Source organism: Lacerta agilis, chromosome 2 (assembly GCF_009819535.1).
Source record: "Lacerta agilis isolate rLacAgi1 chromosome 2, rLacAgi1.pri, whole genome shotgun sequence".
Lineage (NCBI taxonomy): Eukaryota > Metazoa > Chordata > Lepidosauria > Squamata > Lacertidae > Lacerta > Lacerta agilis.
Window position 1 is genome coordinate 69,991,183 of NC_046313.1, and position 22,047 is coordinate 70,013,229.

Sequence of the window (22,047 nt, forward strand, 5' to 3'; positions counted from 1 at the left end):
CTGCACATTGTAGCCAGTTACTTTCAGGTACTGTTACTAAAGAGGCTTCCAGATGGAAGGTTGTCAATGTGGTCAAGTGATGATGTCAATATTCATTTCCCAGTTCCCATACACTGTCATGCCAAAACTCTGTAGGGTTGCCAAACTCTCAGTAGTACAAATGCCAGCCAAGATTGTGTTGGCTTCTGCATCAGTTGCAGATTGTTATTTTGTGTTTGAGGAAAAGTGGAAATGTTGGGCTGCTTTCCCTAATATGAGAATCAACATAATTATGTTAATGCCATGCATAGGGTTGATGTGTGCAACCCATACATGTCCACATGCTGCACAGTTAAGGTACGCAGGATGGGTGGTGGCAGGGCAATGTGGCTACTCAGCCTACTGCAACTTTGCTGATTGGTCTGTTTCCCCTAACCCTTCCCTTTATCCTACACTAGAATGCAAGCACAAGCTGAACCCACCATATCTGCCACCATCAACTACAGAAGCAAAACACTTTTCTTATTAACTTGGTTATGAGCACCTGACCCATACTTTCCCCCAATGATACAAATGTGTAGTGTAGATATATGTCCTATATTCCCAGGGGCATTTCTGTTCCAAAATAGCTTTCCCAGCTGGATGAATAGGTCTCTGCCATGGGTGTCCACTTGGTGTTGCTTTCAGGTTTGTTTTCTGTGCTGTTTTTATTATGTTTTGTACATTGCTTTGGGAATATGTGATTAATAAATAACAATAGCTGTTCAATGCACAACACCGCTGAACACTGAAGATATCCCACAACTATCTTCCATAATCTTTTGTATGGAAGATTTTCATATGGAAGGTATTCCACTGCAGCAATAATGTGTTGTTTCCATATAATTTTTTGGCTGTGATATGTCTTTCTTCGGATATCACGATCAGATTAGTTGCATGCTGTGCTCAAGATGTGGACTCATCAAGCATATTTATATAGAGCTATTATGATATTTTCTTTGTTATATTTCATCTCTTTGCTAATAATGTCTAGCATTGTTTTGATAGCTGCAATGTACCAAGCTGATGTTTTCAGTGATCCCTATCCAAAATGACAGCCTGTAGTTTCTGGAATCCTACTTTACATCTTTATATTTGTTTAAAATGTGTATCTTTCAATACTTTGTAGAGAATCATATTTTTACTGGTAGGCAGTGCTTTTTTTCTGGGGATACTCAAGGGTACACAGTACCAGCGCCTTTCCCCCCCTATAAGAAAGCACTGCTAGTAGGAAAATTATGCTTCAATTAGCAACTGGAAGGGTCACTTCTTATTTCCAATTATACTCATGTTAATAAACAAAAACTGCTACAAGGCTTTGTAAGAAATAGTGTACAAAGAATGCTCATGGGCTGGACCAAGCAAAATGTGGTCATGACAGCCAGTACCGGCATGCTGCTCTTTCCCCTTAAAGAGCCAGAAAGAGATCAGCATGGCGTGGGTGGGGAGGGAGGGAGGGGTGAAATGGATATTCCTCCTCATCCATAACCCGCTTCCTACATTTGCTTCTCTCTAGCTGTGTTTCTCCTAGGAAGCAACCCTCATGGGGAGAAAAATGGTGAGGGAAAGAGGTTCAAGGCCACAAACACAGGCAGTGGAAAGGCATGGCTTCCATCACCAAACTCCCATGCTGTGGTATGCATTAAAAAATTCCCCTCCCCAAGCCCTGCTGCTTTGTAGACATTTTGCATGTTTTGGGTTGAATCATGGCCACCACCATATCTAATTGCACCCTAAGTCTCAACTGGACAAATAATTGTAATGTAACAATTAGCAAAACCTCTCACTTTCAGTTTCTTGTTAGGCCATTCTAAAACTCTTCTTTGCTCTGAAGTCAATCCATCAAATTTGATGGCTATACTTCCAATAAGTGTGTTTAGGATCACAACCTTGAACCTCTTTAGCCTGGTACCTCAAATCCTTCCCTCTCAACCTCTGGAGCTCCTATTTGATCTAATGCAATACCTACTGAGGTGAGATTCTTAGGGACGGGCAGTTCTTTGTTAACAGCTTTCCAGAATAACACCAGGGACCATTTCATAATATAAAGTTGTCCGATTATTTTATAGCATTTTGACTGGGGAAACTCTAAATTGCTACGACAGCCTCTTTTAATCATGGCATCATGACATTTGGGCACTACCATCCCTCGCCTTCCTTTGCCTGCTGAGCTGGAAAGGACACATGAGGGGCCCATGGGAAAAAAGACCATTGTGATGTAGTGCGTCACAAAGAGAGGAGAGACATCTTTAGCTAGAATCCTCTACCTGTTCCAAGGAAGAGGACATCAACGGGTCCAGCCTCTGTCTCCACTCTGTCCACCAGCATCTGCCTGATCTGGAAGGCTACATTGGCTCTCATCAGAACAGGCTTCCAGTGGAGTGGATAGATGGGGTCCCACATCAGATGGTGGGTGCGCATGAAGGCAATCACTTCATCAGGAAAATCCTTTGTTGACTGGAGGAGTGGGTCATACGTTTCGCTGGGACACTGGCAGAGAAAGAATGAGGTCATAAAAAGAGGGAAAGGGTACAAGACAGTACAAGATTCAAGTTCCACAACAAGTAGCCTTCTTGTTCTGTAGCAGCAAAATAACGAAAGCAATGGGGGTACCTCAGAGCCTACCAATATGTGACTGCCACCTAGTTCTTTTCAACCTCCCTATTAATGGGCTGGCAGAAAAAGTCTTCATGACAATTCATCAGCATTTTAGTACAAATTTATACTAAAGTTCCTATGCAATTTTGCCTACTATACACATTTTTGCAAAGCAACTTTCCCTAACTAACATAATGCATTTTTAACACTTTTTTATTAAGAATTTTATTGTTTTACAAAGGTGTATGCAATGTCTCTCTCGTGTTTTCCCATGCGGCATTTTTACACATCTGTTTTGTTTGTTGAGACATTAGGAAGAAAGGGAGGTGGGGGTGGGGGGAACGGGGTGGGGTGGGGTGGCGATGTTTCTTCTTAACTTAATATATGTATGGTTTGGTGTCAGCGTCGTTTGTGCTGGTTCTCTGTTGTTAACATAATACATTTGTGTATGTCTTTTCACTACTATATGAATTTTAAGCACACTTTATGTGCATTGCAAAATGTGGAAAACTGCAAGTGCTGAAGGAAGGCTGTTTTGTTTTATTTTTATTGTTCCAGAAAGTGCAAGTTACTGGTTGTTAGGCTCACCTTTTTAATGCAAACTGAATCAGATTCTGAACTCCCCATCCCTGGCTGAAACGTTTGTGTTTTAAAGACGTACCGTTCCAGGGCGGGGGTAGGGGATCCGTCCCCTGAATTCCACCCACTGATAGTCCAAGCCTTCCTTATGTGCAAAGGGTCCATTGAAAGCAGCCCGAATGGCTGCCAAAGAGTAAACGCACACAGCGGAGCCACTAAAAATGCCACTGGGAAAGAAGAGGGGACAAAAGTAACTGGCAAATCCTAGAATCATATTCTACTGATGCTGTGGCTATATGGGACATGCATTGTGCACATCTGAAAAACTGTTATGTTGAAAGGTTTCTATCTTAGAAAATAGGCACTTTATTCAAGGATTTGGAGGACCTCAGGTTCCCTACCTCTGCATTAAATCATCACAGAGAGGTCTATCCTTAAAGAATTAGTTTCCCTTCAAATCATGTTCTTTTAACATTTCCTGCATTCCAGCATTGATTCAGAGAAGCACTTTGTTCTCACTAACTGTCCTCCATGTTGATCCTTGCTTTGTGGAGTGTTGTGTTTCGTAATGGAATACTGCACAAAACCCCATCCCACCTCCCCCATGCCTATGAGTGGCTTAGCACAAGGTGCACTACATTTTCCAAGTTTTTGGACTGTCTGGTAGTGCTTTTTCATGCCTCCAATTCACAGCCAAGGGAACTCTCGTTGCATAAGGTATCTGTGCACAAGCACTGTGTTTAAATGATGTGTTAGCCTTTGTCAACGCTGAAGCACGTCTGGTGTGTGCACAAACAATGAGTCAATTTCCTGATGTGGGTTGTTCATCTTAACACTCACCTTGACACTGTGAAGAGGCCATAAATGAGGGGGTTCTGTGCATTACGGGTGTGAAGGAGGAATACATCCTCTGGAAAGAAACATTGGGGTGGGGAACACATGAGATGAGATGAGGAGGTCTGTGACTGGCTGCTAGAACCATCTTGAAGACTGAACACAAGGGAGAGCTCTAATCATAATGTCTCCACCCTGTTGGCAATTGCAGCTTCAGCTCCAAAAACCCCAACACCACCTAAGCAGGTACTACACAGCTGTTAAGACAGAGTCGGGGGAACTGGTAGGAAGAACACATCAAATCCTGCTGTACTAGTTATGACTAGAATGGTGTATCCTCTGCACTAGAAAAATTAAAATTCTGTGCCAAGAGTCTTAGCCCAAGACAAGTTGAATTCTACACCCTGGATAAACTAGAAACTAGTGTGTCTTCCCAAACTGTTTTGCTTAAAGGGGAATGCATGCATACCTACACACAACTATTAAATGATAAATAATCAGAAAATAAAGTATCAGTTATTAACTGCGCTATGTCTTGTATTAAATAATAAGGATGTGGGTTGGGTAGTGACTGGTGTGCTTGATTTTTGCTGTTGAAAAAAGGGTGTCGTCAACTGAGTACTTAATGTCTGGTAAAATATTGTTGTGTATTAAAGTCCCTCAGTGCTCTCGCAGCAGTAGTGGCCACATTTCCCATTTCTGATCACAGAGGACTGCACATTGGAAAAGAGTCCCTCCCCAGAAAGAAGTACAAGTATTGGTCTGCCCACCTCAGAGTGAAAAGTGCAGGTTTGGGGGGAAAGAGCTTTCAAATTAAGCATCAAGAAATAATGTCCTCACCCCAATACATATGATGATGGCCATCCAGCCATTGAAAAAGTAAAATGGAGGAACTTCCTTCCCACAGATTCACCCACTCACTCAAGCAAGGTTCAAGGTGGGGCAGAGAGGAAGGCATAGAAAAACTATGCTGAACCAGTACTGCAGGATCCAAGTCACTCCCCACCAATAATAGTAATCACTGATTACCACAGGAAAGAATGAGAGGACACAAAGCAAACTTACCTAGCTGATCAAAGTGTGTTTCGGTGCCCTGCAGACCTGGAATGGAGCAAACCAGCCGGGCTTTTAGGAATGTGCTCCAACGATTGATGAGGCTGTGCTTCCCACCAACATCATTCTGCCAGCCACAAAGAGGAGCCAGTCAGGACTATAATCTCTTCATCCACTTATGGATAGCCTATGTCCCTGTCCCAAGCTACTGCTTTGACTGGAATCAACCCTATCATGGTCACACAACTGGTGTGTCTTAAAACTTTGGATGGTCAGAATTGTCCAGCCCTTCTAGGAAAGCGGAACAGGGCCATTCCCCCCCTACTTCCATGCACGTTTACTCAGAAGGAATCCCATGGAGTCCTAAGTCAACATTGGATTGCAATGGCAACATGGCTGCAACCTCAGGCTGGTTCTCAATGCACACTTTCTGACTTCAAGGTGGTTGTTCTGCCTCATGAAAAGAACGCTTATCAGATGAGTACCATGTTCCAAAACAGAGCGAGAAGGAGCATTATCCACACTGGAAGCTGTAGAACAGTGATGGGAATCCTCTGGCTCTCTAGACTACAACACCCATCATCCCTGACCACTGACTATACTGGCTGGGGCTGATGTGAGTTGGAGTCCTCATCAACCACAAAATTAAAGTATATTGCACACTAAATATCTCAATGCAATGCGTACGATAACACAAAATAATACAAACTCAAAGAATATATGTACCGGTACCAGTCTCAAATCAATATATGAGAGAAAAATGCAATCTTACAAATTACAAATTCGATGTTACCGAGTTCAAGGGTGAGTCGTGTGAGTTGGAGTCCAGCAACATCTAGAAAGCCAGAGGTTCCCAACTCCCATCATAGGAGGAAAAAAAAGATTTTATGTACCCAGCATCTGGGTCCCAGTGTCACTCTGAGAAGGATTCACATTCAGACAAAAAAAAAAAAAAAAAAACAGGTCATCCCACTAGGGTGGGGAGGGAGCTCTCAGCATCCCTTTCTGGCCTCTTAAAAGCACAATAATCTTGGCAAACACTAAATATTCAGACCAGGAAGCATTGGTTCTTATAGGCTGAGCTGATTCTTTAAATCACAGCTGGGTTGTCCAGTTGACGCCCTTCGCTGACCTTGCAGACCCGTGCCACCCGGGTATAGATGCGCCTTCTCTCCCACTGTCCAGCTTCCACTGCAGTCTCCCGGAAAAAGAAGTACACCTTATCATCATCATGGTTGTAGGTGTCAGGAATAGCATATGCACCAATAAACACAGGCTCTGCAAGGAGAGGAATTCAGTTTAAATCCATAGGATCACAGAATTTTAGAGTGAGAAAGGATTCCAAGGGTCACCCCTGCAATGCAGAAATCAAGGAGTCACAGCTACAATTCAGTTAAAAATTGCTGGCAGAACAATATAGCTGTATATGTATACATAAATGATTTTTAAAAATCAAGATAACAATAAAAGAGGACAACTACAGTTGCAAAAAAAATACAAAAGGACAAAAGAAAACCCACAATTATGAAACTTTGCCGCCTGAGGCAGGAAGGCGTTGCTACTCTGGCTGCGACCCTGCTGCTGAAGCCCTCCTTTCCAGGGTAGCATGGCTGTAGTAGCGGAGGCTTCTGGTGATATCTTGCCCCACATTTTCATGTCCCACACATTCCTCCACAATCCCTCTGATTGTAGAGTGGCTCAGGGAGACATTTCTACCCATCTCCTGGTCTCTGGCCGGTCGGTTCTGTGCACTACTCAGTCAATCTCAGTCCAAAAGTATCGCTATCACCAAGAGATCCCACCCATTTCTCTCCAGGCAGGAAAAAAAACACACGATTGAGTTAATTTGTGTGTCAATGTAAATCTGTTCATCCGTTTTGGATTTTGTTGTTTAAAGACTGAGTTTATTATACAAAACAGACCTACAACCTTTCCCTCAACTTGCTTTGCTTGGAAGAAAGGACATGTCTGCTCCACCAATTGCTCATAAAGAACTTTTTCTATTCCTCCTCATGGCAGCATGCATGGAAATGACCATGCAATGGGCAAGGACAGTAGCCCTGCCTGAAAAGCTGACACGCCAGATTCATGTAACCAAAGGGAATTCTAACCCCCATCCTTTCTATAATGTATGGCAACTGTTTATTATTATTATTATTATTATTATTATTATTATTATTATTATTATTAGTGCCAAGAAGATTATGTTTATAAAACTCCCCAAGATCTCATGGTAATACATGGAAATATTTTTTGGAGTGAAATGTAAGAATTTGATTTGATATTTTTAGGCAATGGGGTTGAAGTGTTATGAGTTATCCGCCCTCCTGTTATCATGATGGCAACACAGCCACATTAGCTGGTTTAGGTTCCACATCCTTGCTGTAGATGAAGAGATACATGCACAATAATAGCAGACTTGTTGGCTAACAAAGATCATATTCTGAGCAGCAGCTTCTGCCATCACCCACTTACCATTTAACCAGTAGTCCTGGTTCTGTTCTGTCCGGATGTAGTTCTGGTCAACCCTGTCAAGCTGTGTACGGAAAAAAGCAGCACTGCTGCCCATGAAGTCAACAGAAGTGCCTGAATAAAACTCCCCATCTGTGAAATCCAAAAAGGGAAAAAAAAGAAAATATTGGCAGAAAAGCTACGTTCCAGATCTCTAAGGAAGTTTATTTCGCTTCATGCATACACTCTGCACATTTTAAGTAAGAAAAATAATATTGGGCTAACAATTTATGTATGATTGCTCTCTGACCCCCCTCCTCAGTGTTCAACAAATAGAAAAGTCCTCATTCAGTATGGAGATGCATTAATAGGAAAGAAGATTAATATATCAGAGACAGGGGTGTCCCAGAACATTTTGCTGCTGTGGGCAAAATGCCCTGCTGATGCTCTGCCAACACTGCACCCACACAGATTTGGACCTCCTCCTGGCCCTGTGCCGCCACCACAACTGCACCCTTGCCACAATGCTTCAGTGGTGGTGAGGGTGCCATGTTAGGGCAAGGACATTGTGGCAGCAGCAGTGGTGGCATGGGCAAAGCTGTGGCAGGGCTTCCAATGGTGGGGCAGGTGGATCTGCTGACTGGAACAATTTTTTTTGCCTTGACCCATGGAAGTGCTGGCCTTGACCAGAGACCATGGATCAGAGAGTGGGGAACCTTTATCCACATGAGGACCGCAACCTTCAGGGAGGGGGACACATGTCAGTGGTGGGCAGGGCAGGAGTAAAGTCAGCAGAGTAAAGTCAGCAGAGCAATGAATGTGCATTTTAGTTTTTTGAACAGAGGGCTAGTTTCTTCATAATCACACATCCTTCTCTATCCTCCATGTAGACAAGCAGGATGTTCAGGGGCACATTCCAGCCAGACAGAAACACCAGACAGACAAGGAGGATGGCAAAATAGGGCTGAGGGGTGTGACTTGGGAGGGGGTGTGGCCTGGCAAAAGTTCCAAGGGCCGGACAGAGAGGAGGGCTACATGTGCTCCCTGTACTTGAGGTTCCCTATTTCTCGAAACAAAATAGGAAATTCTTTCCAGTAGCAACTTAGAGACCAACTGAGTTTGTTCTTGGTATGAGCTTTCGTGTGCATGCACACTTCTTCAGATACATGCACACGAAAGCTCATACCAAGAACAAACTCAGTTGGTCTCTAAGGTGCTACTGGAAAGAATTTCCTATTTTGTTTCGACTATGGCAGACCAACACGGCTACCCACCTGTAACTTCCCTATTTCTGCCACTGAAGAAAGGATGCACACAGAGACAAAGACTTCAAAGGCCACTGCTGGAACTAAACCTGCTAATACATATTGCATTTGTCTTAAATGATCCTAGCATATATTAGGTTGGATCCAATTGTGCTCTGATTGATCCAGAGAAGGCCTACATTAGTGAAAAGGGGAGGGAGGCCATTTTTGCTTATTTCCTCTCCCCTCTCCCCTCTCCCCCACCTCAAAATATGAAGAAGTTTGGGGGATCTTTTGGAACAGTGTGGTCAGTGGCCTGCAGGATAAAGGAAGATCTGGGGAAACGGATGCTTCTTCCTCCTGACTTTGGGTCCTAGAAGCCTCTGCTGAATCAAATAGCATTCTGTCAGTCGAGGGATGCTATTGGATACAAGAAGCCATTGTCTAGGTTTCATGCCTGCTTTCTGTTCACAGACCCTCTTACCTATGAGCAGCCCTGTGAAAGGCTCATGGGGGCTGTATGGACACTTGCCTCTTCCAGATTCTATGGAGGACATCACCAGCTGCATAGCTGGCACCACTGGTTCCTGCAGAGGACCATGGAAAAGATTTCATAAGCATCACTGTAAACAGAGCAGTCATGCTCACAGCGGAGATTGTTTTACACTTCAAAGAAATTGGCTCAACAGTCCTGGCTGCTCTCCAGGGAACCTCCTGAATTAGAGAGTTTTACAGTGCATGCTGTTATTTTAACCACTGTCATCACCCCTTTCCACTCTCTTTGCGTACACCCAAACTATTTGGCACAGGAGTATCTTACTGTGGTTCACTTGTCACCTGCATGTGATACCCATTGCAGTCTGGACTGTGTGGACAGTTTTGTAGGGGCCCAAATGGATGGGTGGCATGTGGCATGGGGTTAGACTAAATTATTTTTGGTCTTCTCCACCTCTACAACTCAAATAGTCAGCACTACCTACCTTGTCTTTGGTGCTAAAGTTGTAAAAATGCTTTAGGCGTGCTGTGAAGCTTTTCCACAGAGTGGCAGCCTCACAGAAGTTCCAGATTGGTTGTTTTCTCAGTGCTATGGAGCTGCCCTTTACTGAACATACTTGAAAAAATTATCCTACAGTTGCAACTCTAATGATGCAGGCCAGGAGAGTTATTTATTTTGCTTCTCTTTACTTTGAAGTGAATAAGAAAAGCCCATCTAGTCCAGCATCTTGTTCTCATAGTGGCCAACAAGACACTTAAATGAAGTTTGAAAGAGGACTCTCCCAAACTGTGATTCCCAGTAACTGGCATTCAGAGGGCTGAGTCCAGAAAAGCAGAAGGTTAACCTGTTAGATGGTCTGAAGTTCCTCTCTCCTCTTTATACTTTACATCACTAAAAAGGCCTCAGCCTCCCACGCACATTGTGCATTTGCGTGCTTTGGGCTTTCTTGCCCAATGTGTCTCAGTTCCCATTTCTCCACTGCCCTTTAACACTACCTTTGACTGCTTTTTCACGGATTGCCATTTGCTCTGATTCAGCAGTGAAGAAGTAAAGAATGAGATTCTGCAGGGAAAGCTCCAGAGTAAAAGAAACAACAACATTCAGATACAGAGCTTTGAAGCGTGGACCAGGCCTGGAAAGCATGGAGGAAAGGTAAGTGTGGATAAGCCTTATAGATCTTAAACAATCCATTTCCTTAGGAGAGACCATCACCACAAATTAACAGGATTAATGAGGTGATTGATTTGAAGCTCCCTGAAACCTTGAAATCAGGTATAAAGATACTAAGCAATGTGGTGCCCACTTATTATTTGTACTTGTATTGTGCAAATCCAAAGAATTTGGCTTTTGACCAACATAAGCCAAAAAGTCAAGAATGGCCTTAAGCCTGTGTCTAGGGTATTATGCCAAAGTCTGACTGGAATTGGCGGGATTGGCCCAAGTGAACAGATTACAGGATTTCACCCACTGCTGGGATGGTTGCCATGGAGTTACTAGAGAGGGCAGAATGCTGGTGTGGATAATAATAATACCTGAAGAGAATAAGTGATTGTCTCCTAAATCCCTCATCACTTATTCACTCTGGGTATCTCTACAAAATGTTTTTGTGCTGTCTGCAGAAGGAGCAAACACATAAAGACATCTTCTGAAAAAGGCTGGAAGAGTGGGCAGCTGTCTTCCTTCCTTACCATGGAAAGCATCAGAGAAGAGTCTCAGTGAAAGAATTCCCTGTTCCTCAGAGAAGCAGGTGATATTGCAAAACACAGAGGTCAAAATAAAATGCTGGCTTTTTTATATGACACAAGAAGTCAATACGACAATCATTCCCCTGCTCTCAAATATACAGTAGTACGCATAGAGGGAGAAGTTGGATGCAGAAAGAGTTACACAGCATCTATATTCTGCTACCTGTAATACTGGCCCTGTGGATGCAACTCACCTCCACTCCAGCTCTGAGATATATGAAGGCACATATGGGCTGGTAGGAGCCTGTTCCACAGGCAAACACATGAGTGCTGTTGAAATGCTGGAGAAAGCGGATGAAATTGGCACATTCCATCTAGTAAAGGAGTCAAAGATGTAAAAGATGGCAGGATTTTACTTGGACATTTTTGGTCTGATCCAGTATTCCCACCATGAAAGGAAAGGACGTCTCTGACTTACAAGTTATTTTCAAGATCTGCATCTAATGGTATTTGCTGGGCGATAGCTGGTTTTCAAAATCTGGTTTTGAAAACTAGCTAAACATTGCAATATATCGATATATCACGATATCTGAAATAAGGAAGGAGTTATGCAGAGGCAAATAGGACAATGTCCTGGCAACTGCTACTACTTCAGGGTCTAAAACTGAGAAATTGTGATATTATCAATCACCTCATGGTGATAATTTGAGGTTTAGCTGCTGATAACTTTGCAACGTTTTGCTGGTGAGTTATTGCAATGCTTAGCTGGTGAGTTATCGCAGTGCTGAAAACCAAATATCGCCTTACACACATGGTGATTCAGCAATATATTGCCAGCTCAAATATTATGAAACAATTATCACGATGTGAACTTCAAACTGATTTTGGACGATATATTGATATATTGCCCAGCCCTACAAGCTACTGATGCTGGATTGAGGCCATAGCCTGATTTACTCATCTACTCACTGTTTGAGAAGTTGCTCCTGCCTGTACACAACCACAAATCACTAAACGAATGTCTTTATACATTCTTAGCTACAATCCTATATCCTATACTTACGTGGGAGTAAGCCTCAGTGAATTATAGACTATTAATTGTACATTTGTATGAATGGCTTTAGAGCATGTAAGAATGGTTTTTTGTTTTTAGGATTTATGGTTTTTGTAGTATTTTATCTTATTTTTGTGTTGTATGCTGCTTTGATGGCCTCAGGTTATAAAGTAGTTTATAAATTTGTAAAATAATGATTGATGGTGGTAATATCAACATCAACATCAGTTCAGTGAGACTTACTTCTGAGTAAGCATGTATAGGATTGCATTGTAGTTAGTGATCACAGATCATTCAGGAGGCACCTCAACCTAAACCATGGAGCCTAAAGTCCACCATTTTTACCTTAGGATTCTTCCCAGCCAGTCTGCAGTGCTCCATTTGCTCTCTAGGAGCTGGCCAGAAAATCTGGAAGAGAAAACACAACCAAGAATGTGGATGGAATCCATTGCAGCAGTAAGCGAGATATGCACATGGGAAACGAGGTCCACTCACCTAATGAGACGTCCCTTCCACTTCTCTCCCCACATACCCTGTATAGCACATGGACCAAATCCTGATTACTGTTTCCTGTTTTCCTCCCTTCCCAGCCCAGCCCACCCCAAAGCAACCTCCTTTGGCACTCTAACCTTCTGCGGCTCTTTGTTGGGGATGTCAAGGTTGAGCAAAAATATGTGGTCCTTAGCACCTGCCATCAGCCATGCCCTCTTTTCGTCCACAAGTAGTGTCTGGAGTGCCAGCTCATCCTCAGAGTCCAAGAGCAGCTGAGAGCTGTTTGATCTCAGGAGGTCTGTAAGGTGGCGCATGCAAACAGAAAGATGAAGATGGTGGGCTCATCCACACTTCTACCTGTACCTTGCCTAGAAAGCACAGGTGGGTCCAAGTGGTTTCCTGCTTGTCTCGTGCTTTCTAGGCATGGGTCTGTGTGGTTTTGCCTTTGCCCTGCCACTTTCCCCCAGAATACTCATTCTTTAGCAATAAATCATAACAAGCAGTAACCTGCAGAAAACCCAATTGTCATTCCTGCTCACTCTCTCCTGAGAACAATTTTCAGAAGCCGAACGTCCGGCGCTGCTTCTGCAGCTTCCAATTGCTCCTGCAGCCAATCAGAAGCCGTGCCTTGGTTCTCGAACGGTTCCAAGAGTCGAACGGGACTCCCAGAAGGCATTCTGTTGGAGAACCAAGGTATGACTGTACTTTTGTCCATTTACTGTATTTATTTTTCCCAATTTGAACTATAAAATGGTTCTTGAGTCAAAATGAGAGTACACCTAAACATTTTTAAAAGAAAAAAAGCACTGATAATAATAACAACAATAATGCAAGGAGTATTAATGTGTGACAAGAAATTGGGCCACTATGGTTAATTTTTTTTTAAAGTCAGGGCTCTGAGAATTGAATGCTGGTGGGGAAATAGCCAAGAAGAGACACAGTAATGTGTTAGAAGTTGGTTCCTTTCACATATATTAAGTAAAATAGAAACATCGCCACCCGACCCCGACCCCACTCGTCTTTCCCCCCTCCACCTCTCTCCCCCTCTTCTTCCTAATGTAATACTAATGTCTCAACAAATGAAACTGATCTGTAAAAATGTTACTTGGAATAAAAATTTACAAAAAAGAAAAGAAAAAAAAGAAGTTGGTTCCTTTCCTGAATGGTTTCTTCTTACCGGCTTTGAAGGGCTGAGTCAATCATAGGGGTGGGGCTGCAGCTCTTTATAGAAGAGTTTGGATTTGATATCCCACTTTATCACTACCCAAAGGAGTCTCAAAGCGGCTCACAATCTCCTTTCCCTTCCTCCCCCACAACAAACACTCTGTGAGGTGAGTGAGGCTGAGAGACTTCAAAGAAGTGTGACTAGCCCAAGGTCACCCAGCAGCTGCATGTGGAAGAGCAGGGACGTGAACCCGGTTCCCCAGATTATGAGACTACCACTCTTAACCACTACACCACACTGGCCTATACAGAGACACAACTGCCTATATAGTGGTGTGGGTGCAGTATTAGTGTAGAACACTGACGAACAATAAGTAACCCATCAAGGGATGCAGTGTGTGGACTTTGCACTCTCTATGTACAATTGTTCCTGGAGACAGATTGCATGTCACATGGAAATTAACTGATCCACATCACTTAAAACAACAACAACAACAACAACAACAACAACAACAACAACAACAACATACTAGGGTAACCAGACTAAGAGAAGAAAACCATGTCTGAGAACCTTCATTGCTAAGAATACTTTCTTTCTGGCTCTTTCATTCGTTCCGTTTTCATTTGGGCAAGGGAGCCATGAGACAGAAACTGTGTGATGCTGTAGACCCATTGCCCTTGGCATATGTCCCTTCCTTCCCGTAGAAAGGTGGAGTCTGGCTGGAAGTGGGAGGGGAGAAATGGCCATCCTCTTAGCAGCAGTTCAATGGGGATGAGCAGTCTTAGTGTGAAAGAGAGTGAAAGTGACATCATCATCTTATTTGGGCCGATTTTATACAAAAACGCTTGGAAGCAAGCTTTTGAGTTGTGCAGAATACTTTCTCAAACAAAAGGAGGCTCCAAAACAAGGAACAAAAACAAGGAAACCTACCATGTTTTCATTCAATGCTTCTGTTTTTCTAGCTGTGGTGACTGCTATTTAAACAGAGAAGGAAAAAGGACTGTCCCTCCTTGTGCTCTTGCCACTGCACTGGGGCCCACAATCTTGACACTCCCCACTGACAACACTAGGAAAGCCATCGTCTTGCTGCTGTGGTGGGCTATTGTTTTTGGCCTTATTCTCTCAAGCACATCTTTCCTTTGCACTCCCTGCCTTGAGTTTTCTCATTTCCTTTTGGCCAGCCCATCTGTTTCTTTCTCTCTCCCACCTATTCTACTCCCAGGGTGGAGGGCGCCTCCGAGGACTTTCCAAATGTAAACCCCGTCATTCCTCGTATCCTTGAACTTAGTTTGATATCTGTGAGTCACACCTCCTGCCATTGTCTTCATTGCCCCTTGGTCCTCTGCAAGCTGGGAACTTCCTTTTAGCTGAGACCAAATATTAAGCATTTTTCTAGCATGTCTGACCCTAGTACACACTTTGAAGTTCTATTCCTATCCAGCTAAAGCCTCTCAGTTGTTTGCTTTTCAAAGAAAGCCAGGTCGATTTGTTTAATTTTTGTGGCCTGTTATCACTGCTGGCAGTATATCTGAAACTCTGTGCTTTGGAAATGTTTGGCCCCATTGCAGACCACATTAATCTGATGGTCTCTTTTTGTCTAAGTTTACCTTCTATCACCCCATCCTAAAACCACCATCTATCAAACCACTTTCAGCTCTCTTTAATTCATCTCTGCTCTCTGAGTCCTAGTCAAGGAAATTAACTCTAACTAGAATTAGCAGTAATGCATCAAAGCTCCACTGCATCCATTAACTGGTACTCCCTTTGTAAATAAGATCCACCCCACTGTCTTGCATTTCTCTTATTGATCCTGCCTTTGGTTGTCTCCAGAGTGCCTGCATTTTGTGGGAGAGATTGGCGTGCATAATGTAAATTTAGGCTTGTACAATTAAATAGGATTAAAGTGCTCTGTTGTCCTAGCACAACAAATTCAATTTATTTTTAGAGGACTTTTTGTGCTTAGGAGTGATGTGGAAATGTACTGAAAAGTGTGGAATGAAGTGGTGATTAATGAGAAGATACCGTATTTTTCGCACCATAGGATGCACTGGACCATAAGGCGCACCTAGTTATTAGAGTAGGAAAACAAGAAATAAAAAATTCTGAATTGCAAGAGCAGGCTTGGTAGCCACCGTTGGGGGAGGCACTGGTGGTGGGGGGGCAGCCCAGCAGCATTATTGTTGAGAACTTGCCGCTTCTCCCGCTGCTGCCTCTCGAAGGGCCAGCCTTTCGACAGCGAGTGGGGGGGGGGGAAGGAACGTTCTTTCTCCACCCACTTTGCCGATTTTGGCGGGGGGGGGGAGGAACGGGCAGCTCAAAAGCAGCCTTCGGGCTGCTTGTTTCTCCCCTGCCCCTTTGCCGCTTGCGAGTGGCAGAAGGAACCGCTGCTCCCACCGCTGCCTCTCGCTGTGGCAGGCTTCGTAGCTGCAATGGCGGCTACCAAGCCTGCTCTTGTGAGTGGGCCTTCTTCGCCCCATAAGACGCACAGAGATTTCCCCTTCCTTTTTAGGAGGGAAAAATGCATCTTATGGTGTGAAAAATACGGTACATAAACACTGCACAAGCAAATTAGAGTGAATGCCCCTTGCTGTATTTCCTTCCCACAAACAAATCAAGATGAATGCTCAATAAAGACAAGATACAGTCCTACCTTGGATCCTGAACGCCTTGGTATTCAGACGTTTTGGCTTCCGAAAGCTACAAACTCGGAAGAGAGTGTTCTGGTTTGCGAATGTCCTTTGGAACCCGAACATCTGACAGGGCTTCTGTGGCTTCCAATTGGCTGCAGGCAGGGGCGTAGCAAGGGAGGTGTGGTAGGTGTGGCCTGCCCCGGATGCCCCCACTGAGGGTGGTGACAAAATGGTGGGTGGCACTCACCGTGGGGCCTGCAGTGCGCCCAAGCCACACATCTGTCCTGGGAGTGACGCAGTGGCTTGAGCACCCACAGGCTCCACGCTGCCCCAAACAGTCCACCCATTGCCTCCCCCTCATTTGTAGGGTGGCTGAGTGGGAGGAGACAGGCAGATTCCCCGGAGGCCCCATAGTGTCCCTGTAGGTGGCTGGCCCCACCCCCAGGCGCAGGTCACGCACACTGCCCCAGGCACCTGATCGGCTTGGTCCGCCGCTGGCTTCCTGCAGCCAATCAGAAGCTGTGCTTTGGTTTCCGAACATTTTGGAAGTTGAACGGACTTCCGGAACAGATTCCATTTGACTTCCAAGGTATGACTGTATAGTCTAATCTCCATGTAGTTCTTTTTGTCCAAAACATGCTATGAATATTGGATGTACCTAATTTTTTTGTATCAGCACTATTACCTCCAAAATAGCACTTTGCTGGAGTTGGTTGTCACTTAAAAAACCTCTGACACAATTTCAGTGAATATAATAGTCATGATAAGCAGAAAATAAGCTGGTACACTTCCACACATCACTGGGCTACAGGCCAGAAAAGTTTGTACATATAGAATTACTGCATGTTACAGCTCTGTTTAGAAGTACGGTACTGGGCTTATGTCAAGGGGGGGAAAGATAGCAGCCACCACACAATGTCTAGGAAATTGCTGCAAAAGAAAAAAGAAGCAAAATTCCACTAGTCTTATCAGCCCTAAAAAGGACTTCATAGACACAATATTTCCAGAGCTGCTTCTTTTTAAAGGGTATATGAAGTATTGGAGCATTTCTAGAGGGTGGAAGGGCTACCCATTGTTTTGCTCTTGATGTTTTAGGTGTTTCAGGAGACAGTGCCAACACTGTTGTGTGGAGCCCAGTGCAAACGCTCTCTGTTCAACAAAGGCATACCACAAAAAGTCTGTGTGGTGTAGAGAGAATTGCCTTGCCCTTTGCCTTTCTGGTATACAGGTTTTGGTTAGAGAACTGCATCACACCATTTAGAGAAGTGTGAATTTTGAGGAATAGTTGTGTTTTGGCTTTTATATTGTTTTGGGAGCGCGAATTAGGTAGGCTCACATTAAAATGCAAATCAAACCAATTTCTCTCCCCTCCCTACCAGTGCCCAATGTATCTTTGTGATGTTTGAGGTCACTACATCTTACACAAGACTATCACATTCAATGTGCCGACCAGGTTGTGGTGTTGACAGTATCATACTTATTCTCATCTACACAGGTTTGCCACTTGAAGGAAGAAGGAAAAAGAGAGAAGCAAAATCTCTGCAACACAAGCTAATTGGAAAAAAATGTCTAGATCCTCTGAATTGGTTGGCATCCGTCTGTCTTGGGGAAACAATAGAAAAGTGCGCCTTTGGGAGATCCTCTAGATCCCAACAGAATAAGTTAACATCTGTGCATCTATTGTGCTCACCTGGAAGGGTCCAGAGAGTTCACCTGCAAGTCAGTTAAGATTAGAAAGTACAAAAGAGCAGAACAAAGAGTCTCAGGTGGACTGTTCATCCTATATTAATGTGGCTTGAATGGATTGCATATATTCAGGTGCCTGAGGTAGTAGAAGAGGCTTAACTTTCAGAGAGGGTCACAGGATGAGGGTTTTGGATTAGTGAATGTGACAAAGGGGAAGGTGTGTGTGGGAACCCTTAGGTCAGATACGCAGCCTGCATCTGCCTTGTCTTTGTCCTCCTGTGTGGATTAGTTATGGCTCAGGGTGTCCATCCGAGGGGCTCACTTGAAAGACCGGCAATACAAGTCCTACCTTGATATGAGAGGCGGAGGCGGGGGACCCACTGCTTCCAGGGAGTACCGTTCTCAACTGTCAGCAAAACAACCCAAGCCACTAGGACTACGTTGGTGGTGAAGCAGCAGCACCTACAGAAAGTCAAGCTGATCATCCCCTCGCCACAGTCAATAATTCCTATGTCAGCAATAACGTCTTGCTCATAGATGCATTTTCTTGCCAGGGAGAGTCACCTGAAAGAGAAATGGAAAAGATTCCTTACTAGACTCACAGGTGCTAGGAGGTCTAGTGAGTGTTGCCCAGTCATTCGTTGTCCCAATTCCCCTTTTCTTCCATCGTGAGCCTTTCTGGGTGGGCTGGATCTGGCCACATTTCTGATCTAGAAATATATGGGTAGCTAGCACATGAGAAGTGCAGAATACTCAAGATGTTTAGGTTAAAACTAACATCTCAGTTACTTTAAGTTTGGGTCCCTGTGCATTCTGCTTTAAAGCAGAGGCTTTTCCTTCTGCTAAATAAAATGTCAAAATATTTCAGTTGCAGTTTTTCCTCTTTGTGACTGACTTCTTTTCCTTAGTCCTGGTTCAGCCTTGGCAAGCTGCTGTCCTGGCAACACGGACCCTGTCAGATTGTGGGTAATTAAAAAAGGATGCACTTGTCTTGCCAAGACTTGAAACTGGATCTTATGCATATTTATTTGGGAGTAACGGTCTAACTCAGGGATGGGGAGCCTGCAGCTCCCTTGTTCAATAATATTGAATACTGCACCTCCCATCATCCCTGCGTTGGCCATTCTGGATGGGACTGATGGGAGTCCAATCCCATTGGTCCCATTCAGCATGGCCAATGCTCAGGGATGATGGGAGGTTCAGTCACTAGAGAGTCACAGGTTCGCCATTGCGGGTCTAACTGTGACATTGACTAAATGTGACTCATACATTTGAACATGGTTTGTGCTGGAGATGTATAAAGTGGGAGGTGAGCATGATTTAAAGCAGCAGGTGGGAAAAGGATGCTCTACTTTTCTCCTTTGATATGCCTGCCCATGAATGAATTTCTCTAAGCAGACTCCCTTCTGATCTCAGAGCCTAGCCAAAGGAAAAAGCGGTCCCTGCCCAATCTACACAAGAAATTGCCCCCTTTTATAGTTATTCAATGGGTTTTTTAAAAAGAAAACATATGGGCCTGCCATGTTGCATTTTAAAAAGGTAAAGGACCCCTGACAGTTAAGTCCAGTCGCAAACGACTCTGGGGTTGAGGCACTCATCTTGCTTTACTGGCTGTGGGAGCTGGCGTACAGCTTTTGGGTCATGTGGCTAGAATGACTAAGCCGCTTCTGGCGAACCAGAGCAGCGCACGGAAATGCCGTTTACCTTCCCACCAGAGCAGCACCTATTTATCTACTTGCACTTTGTTTTTGTTTTTTATTAAGAATTTATTGGTTTTACAACAAACAACAGACATATATAACACCCACATTAACCCAACACCCAACTAAAAATAGACAAATACACAAACGCCAATAATTCTTCTTCTTATACTATAAGAAAAAAAAAATTCTTTGGTTGAATCTTGATACAGACTTCCCCTGCCTTTTCACCTTCGGTTCTAATCCTAAATATTACTTTAATAACATCATATACCATCATAATCTTAAGAAATCACAAAATTTAAAAATTAAAATCTAAAACACTCTTCTTAACAAATCTTGTTTTATAATAAACAATATTTTCCCATTCTTATCTTAGCATAAATCAAATCATATTATAACTTCGTATTAATTCCACACAAGATTCTAATTCTTAACCCATTATTTTCCATATATCATAACAAAAATCTTCATTCACTATAACTGCTGTTAATAACAAAAATTTAAATACCTCTTTTCTTTATCTCAAACTTAAAGTCTTGACACACCGGTTTCAGGTTACCATAATAAATCCCCTTTTCCCTTTTACCCTTAATACCGCTCACCCTATCCCCCTTCTGTCCATTTTTGGTCGTCTTGCTCCAGAGCCGCTCCTCAAAATGTCCTTTTTCTTTACGAATCCACAGATCCAGACTAAGTCCAAAACAATCCTTGCACAGAGCATCCGGGTATGCACCTTTTCTTCCGGCCTCTCCAATTCATCGTCCCATTCTTCTTTTATTTGTAGACATAAGCATAAAATTTTCACCTTCACTCCCGAGCTCTCACCTCGAGAGTTAGATATAACAATTCTCTCCGTCCTGGGTCTGCCACCCCCAAAGGACGATCCATTTCTTCGGAGTTGCCAAATCCTTCCATCCTGTTGTTCAATCAACCCCTTCAGTTCCGTGCCAAGGTTCTCTTCCAATACAACCATTTCCTGTGAAGTCTCCTCTGTGGGATATAACTTTTCTGACATATGACGATTCAATATTTCCAATTTTCTGTTAAGCAGTTCCAGTCTCAATAAAATAATCCTTTCTTCATCACTCATTTCACAGTTCGTAGCCAAATCAAAAACAAAACCAAGCATGGCAGAAGCGGGCATAGGTGTCAAATTACAGTTTCGATTTTCAGACTTCTCCATCTTAATACCAGTAACTTTCCACTCAGTCACAGTCCTTCACGGCCATTTTCCCTGAATCCAGGGTGCAAGAACCACAAATTTTAAAAAGAGATATTGTCCACCAATTTATGCCCCAAAGGGAAATCCAAAAAGCCTCACTTGTCAAACTTCAAATACTTTGTAGCCATCGCTGTAACAGCAGTCTCTTAAACTGGTTATTTTCTATCCCCCTGAAGGGAAAAAGGCAGGCTCCCTTTCCAAATATCGCCCAGGTCGTCCAAAAAGCACAAAAGCAAGTCTAATCCAATACTCACGACCACCGGGATTCTTAGACTCCAGATTTGACAGGTAGAACTTTGACGCTCATCGCGGGGGCAACCGCCGCTTCGCGTCCCGGTTGGGGCAAGTCCCCTGAAGCCCGGCTCCGTTTTCCCTTCACCCCCACTCCCCCTTTACAGGGGGAGCGAGGGAAGGGTTCGGAGCCACAGTGGGCATAGCCGGGGAGCCCAGGGTGCGGGATGCTCTTCCCGCACCCCATTGGAGCCCCGCTTTGCGGTAGCGGGGCTCCAACCCCCGGGACGGACTGGGTCGCCTCGCAACCGAGGCAACCCACGACCGCTCCGCAATGGCGTCGCCGCCGGAAGTGTCTATCTACTTGCACTTTGATGTGCTTTTGAACGGCTAGGTTGGCAGGAGCTGGGAACGAGCAATGGGAGCTCACCCCGTCGTGGAGATTCAAACCGCTGACCTTCCGATCAGCAAGCCCTAGGCTCTGTGGTTTAGACCACAGCGCCACCTGCATCCCAGTTACCCACTAAAGTCCTGCTGAATGCAGTGGAACATACTTCAAATTAAGTATGCACAAGGTTGTAGATTTACAACTATATGTTTCTATAAACTTGGGAGAGGGGTACAGGACGGGTGGCCCTCTACATGTTGTTGGGACTCTAGCTCCTGTCCATTGGTCACACTGGCTGCGGTTGATGAGAGTTGTGGTCCAAAAACATCTAGAGGGCCACAAGTTCTGTACTACAAACACTGAAATGTTTGCCAGAGGCAGGGAGTTCATTTTGACATTTTGTTCCATAGGGCTTGTGTTTGGAGATGACCCAGAGTGAAAGTAGATTCTGGCTCTCATTCTATGGAAGAAAATAAGTTCAAATGTAAGCAGGGAGGCCACAAAAGGGGCAGAGGAAA

The 22,047-nt window shown here is 44.0% G+C and overlaps 1 protein-coding gene across 4 annotated transcripts in view; it reads right to left on the reverse strand.

Annotated features, from left to right (window-relative positions):
* LOC117041653 (semaphorin-3D-like) overlaps positions 1–22,047 on the reverse strand; it is a 45,619-nt gene that overhangs the window by 9,837 nt on the left and 13,735 nt on the right. For 3 of the 4 annotated variants that reach the window (XR_004425997.1, XM_033140640.1, XM_033140641.1), the window contains exons 2-12: positions 18,335–18,549; positions 12,642–12,802; positions 12,358–12,420; positions 11,213–11,332; positions 9,262–9,364; positions 7,558–7,686; positions 6,215–6,360; positions 5,095–5,209; positions 4,036–4,105; positions 3,278–3,422; positions 2,286–2,508 (exon numbers count right to left, since the gene is read on the reverse strand). Coding sequence is in view for 3 of the 4 variants with exons in the window: in XM_033140640.1 (XP_032996531.1) it covers positions 2,286–2,508; positions 3,278–3,422; positions 4,036–4,105; positions 5,095–5,209; positions 6,215–6,360; positions 7,558–7,686; positions 9,262–9,364; positions 11,213–11,332; positions 12,358–12,420; positions 12,642–12,802; positions 18,335–18,470 (1,411 nt within the window). In the remaining variant the exon portion in view is untranslated. Of the gene's footprint in view, positions 1–2,285; positions 2,509–3,277; positions 3,423–4,035; positions 4,106–5,094; positions 5,210–6,214; positions 6,361–7,557; positions 7,687–9,261; positions 9,365–11,212; positions 11,333–12,357; positions 12,421–12,641; positions 12,803–15,377; positions 15,544–18,334; positions 18,550–22,047 lie in introns of those variants that run through there. The other variant, XM_033140642.1, reaches the window with a different exon arrangement.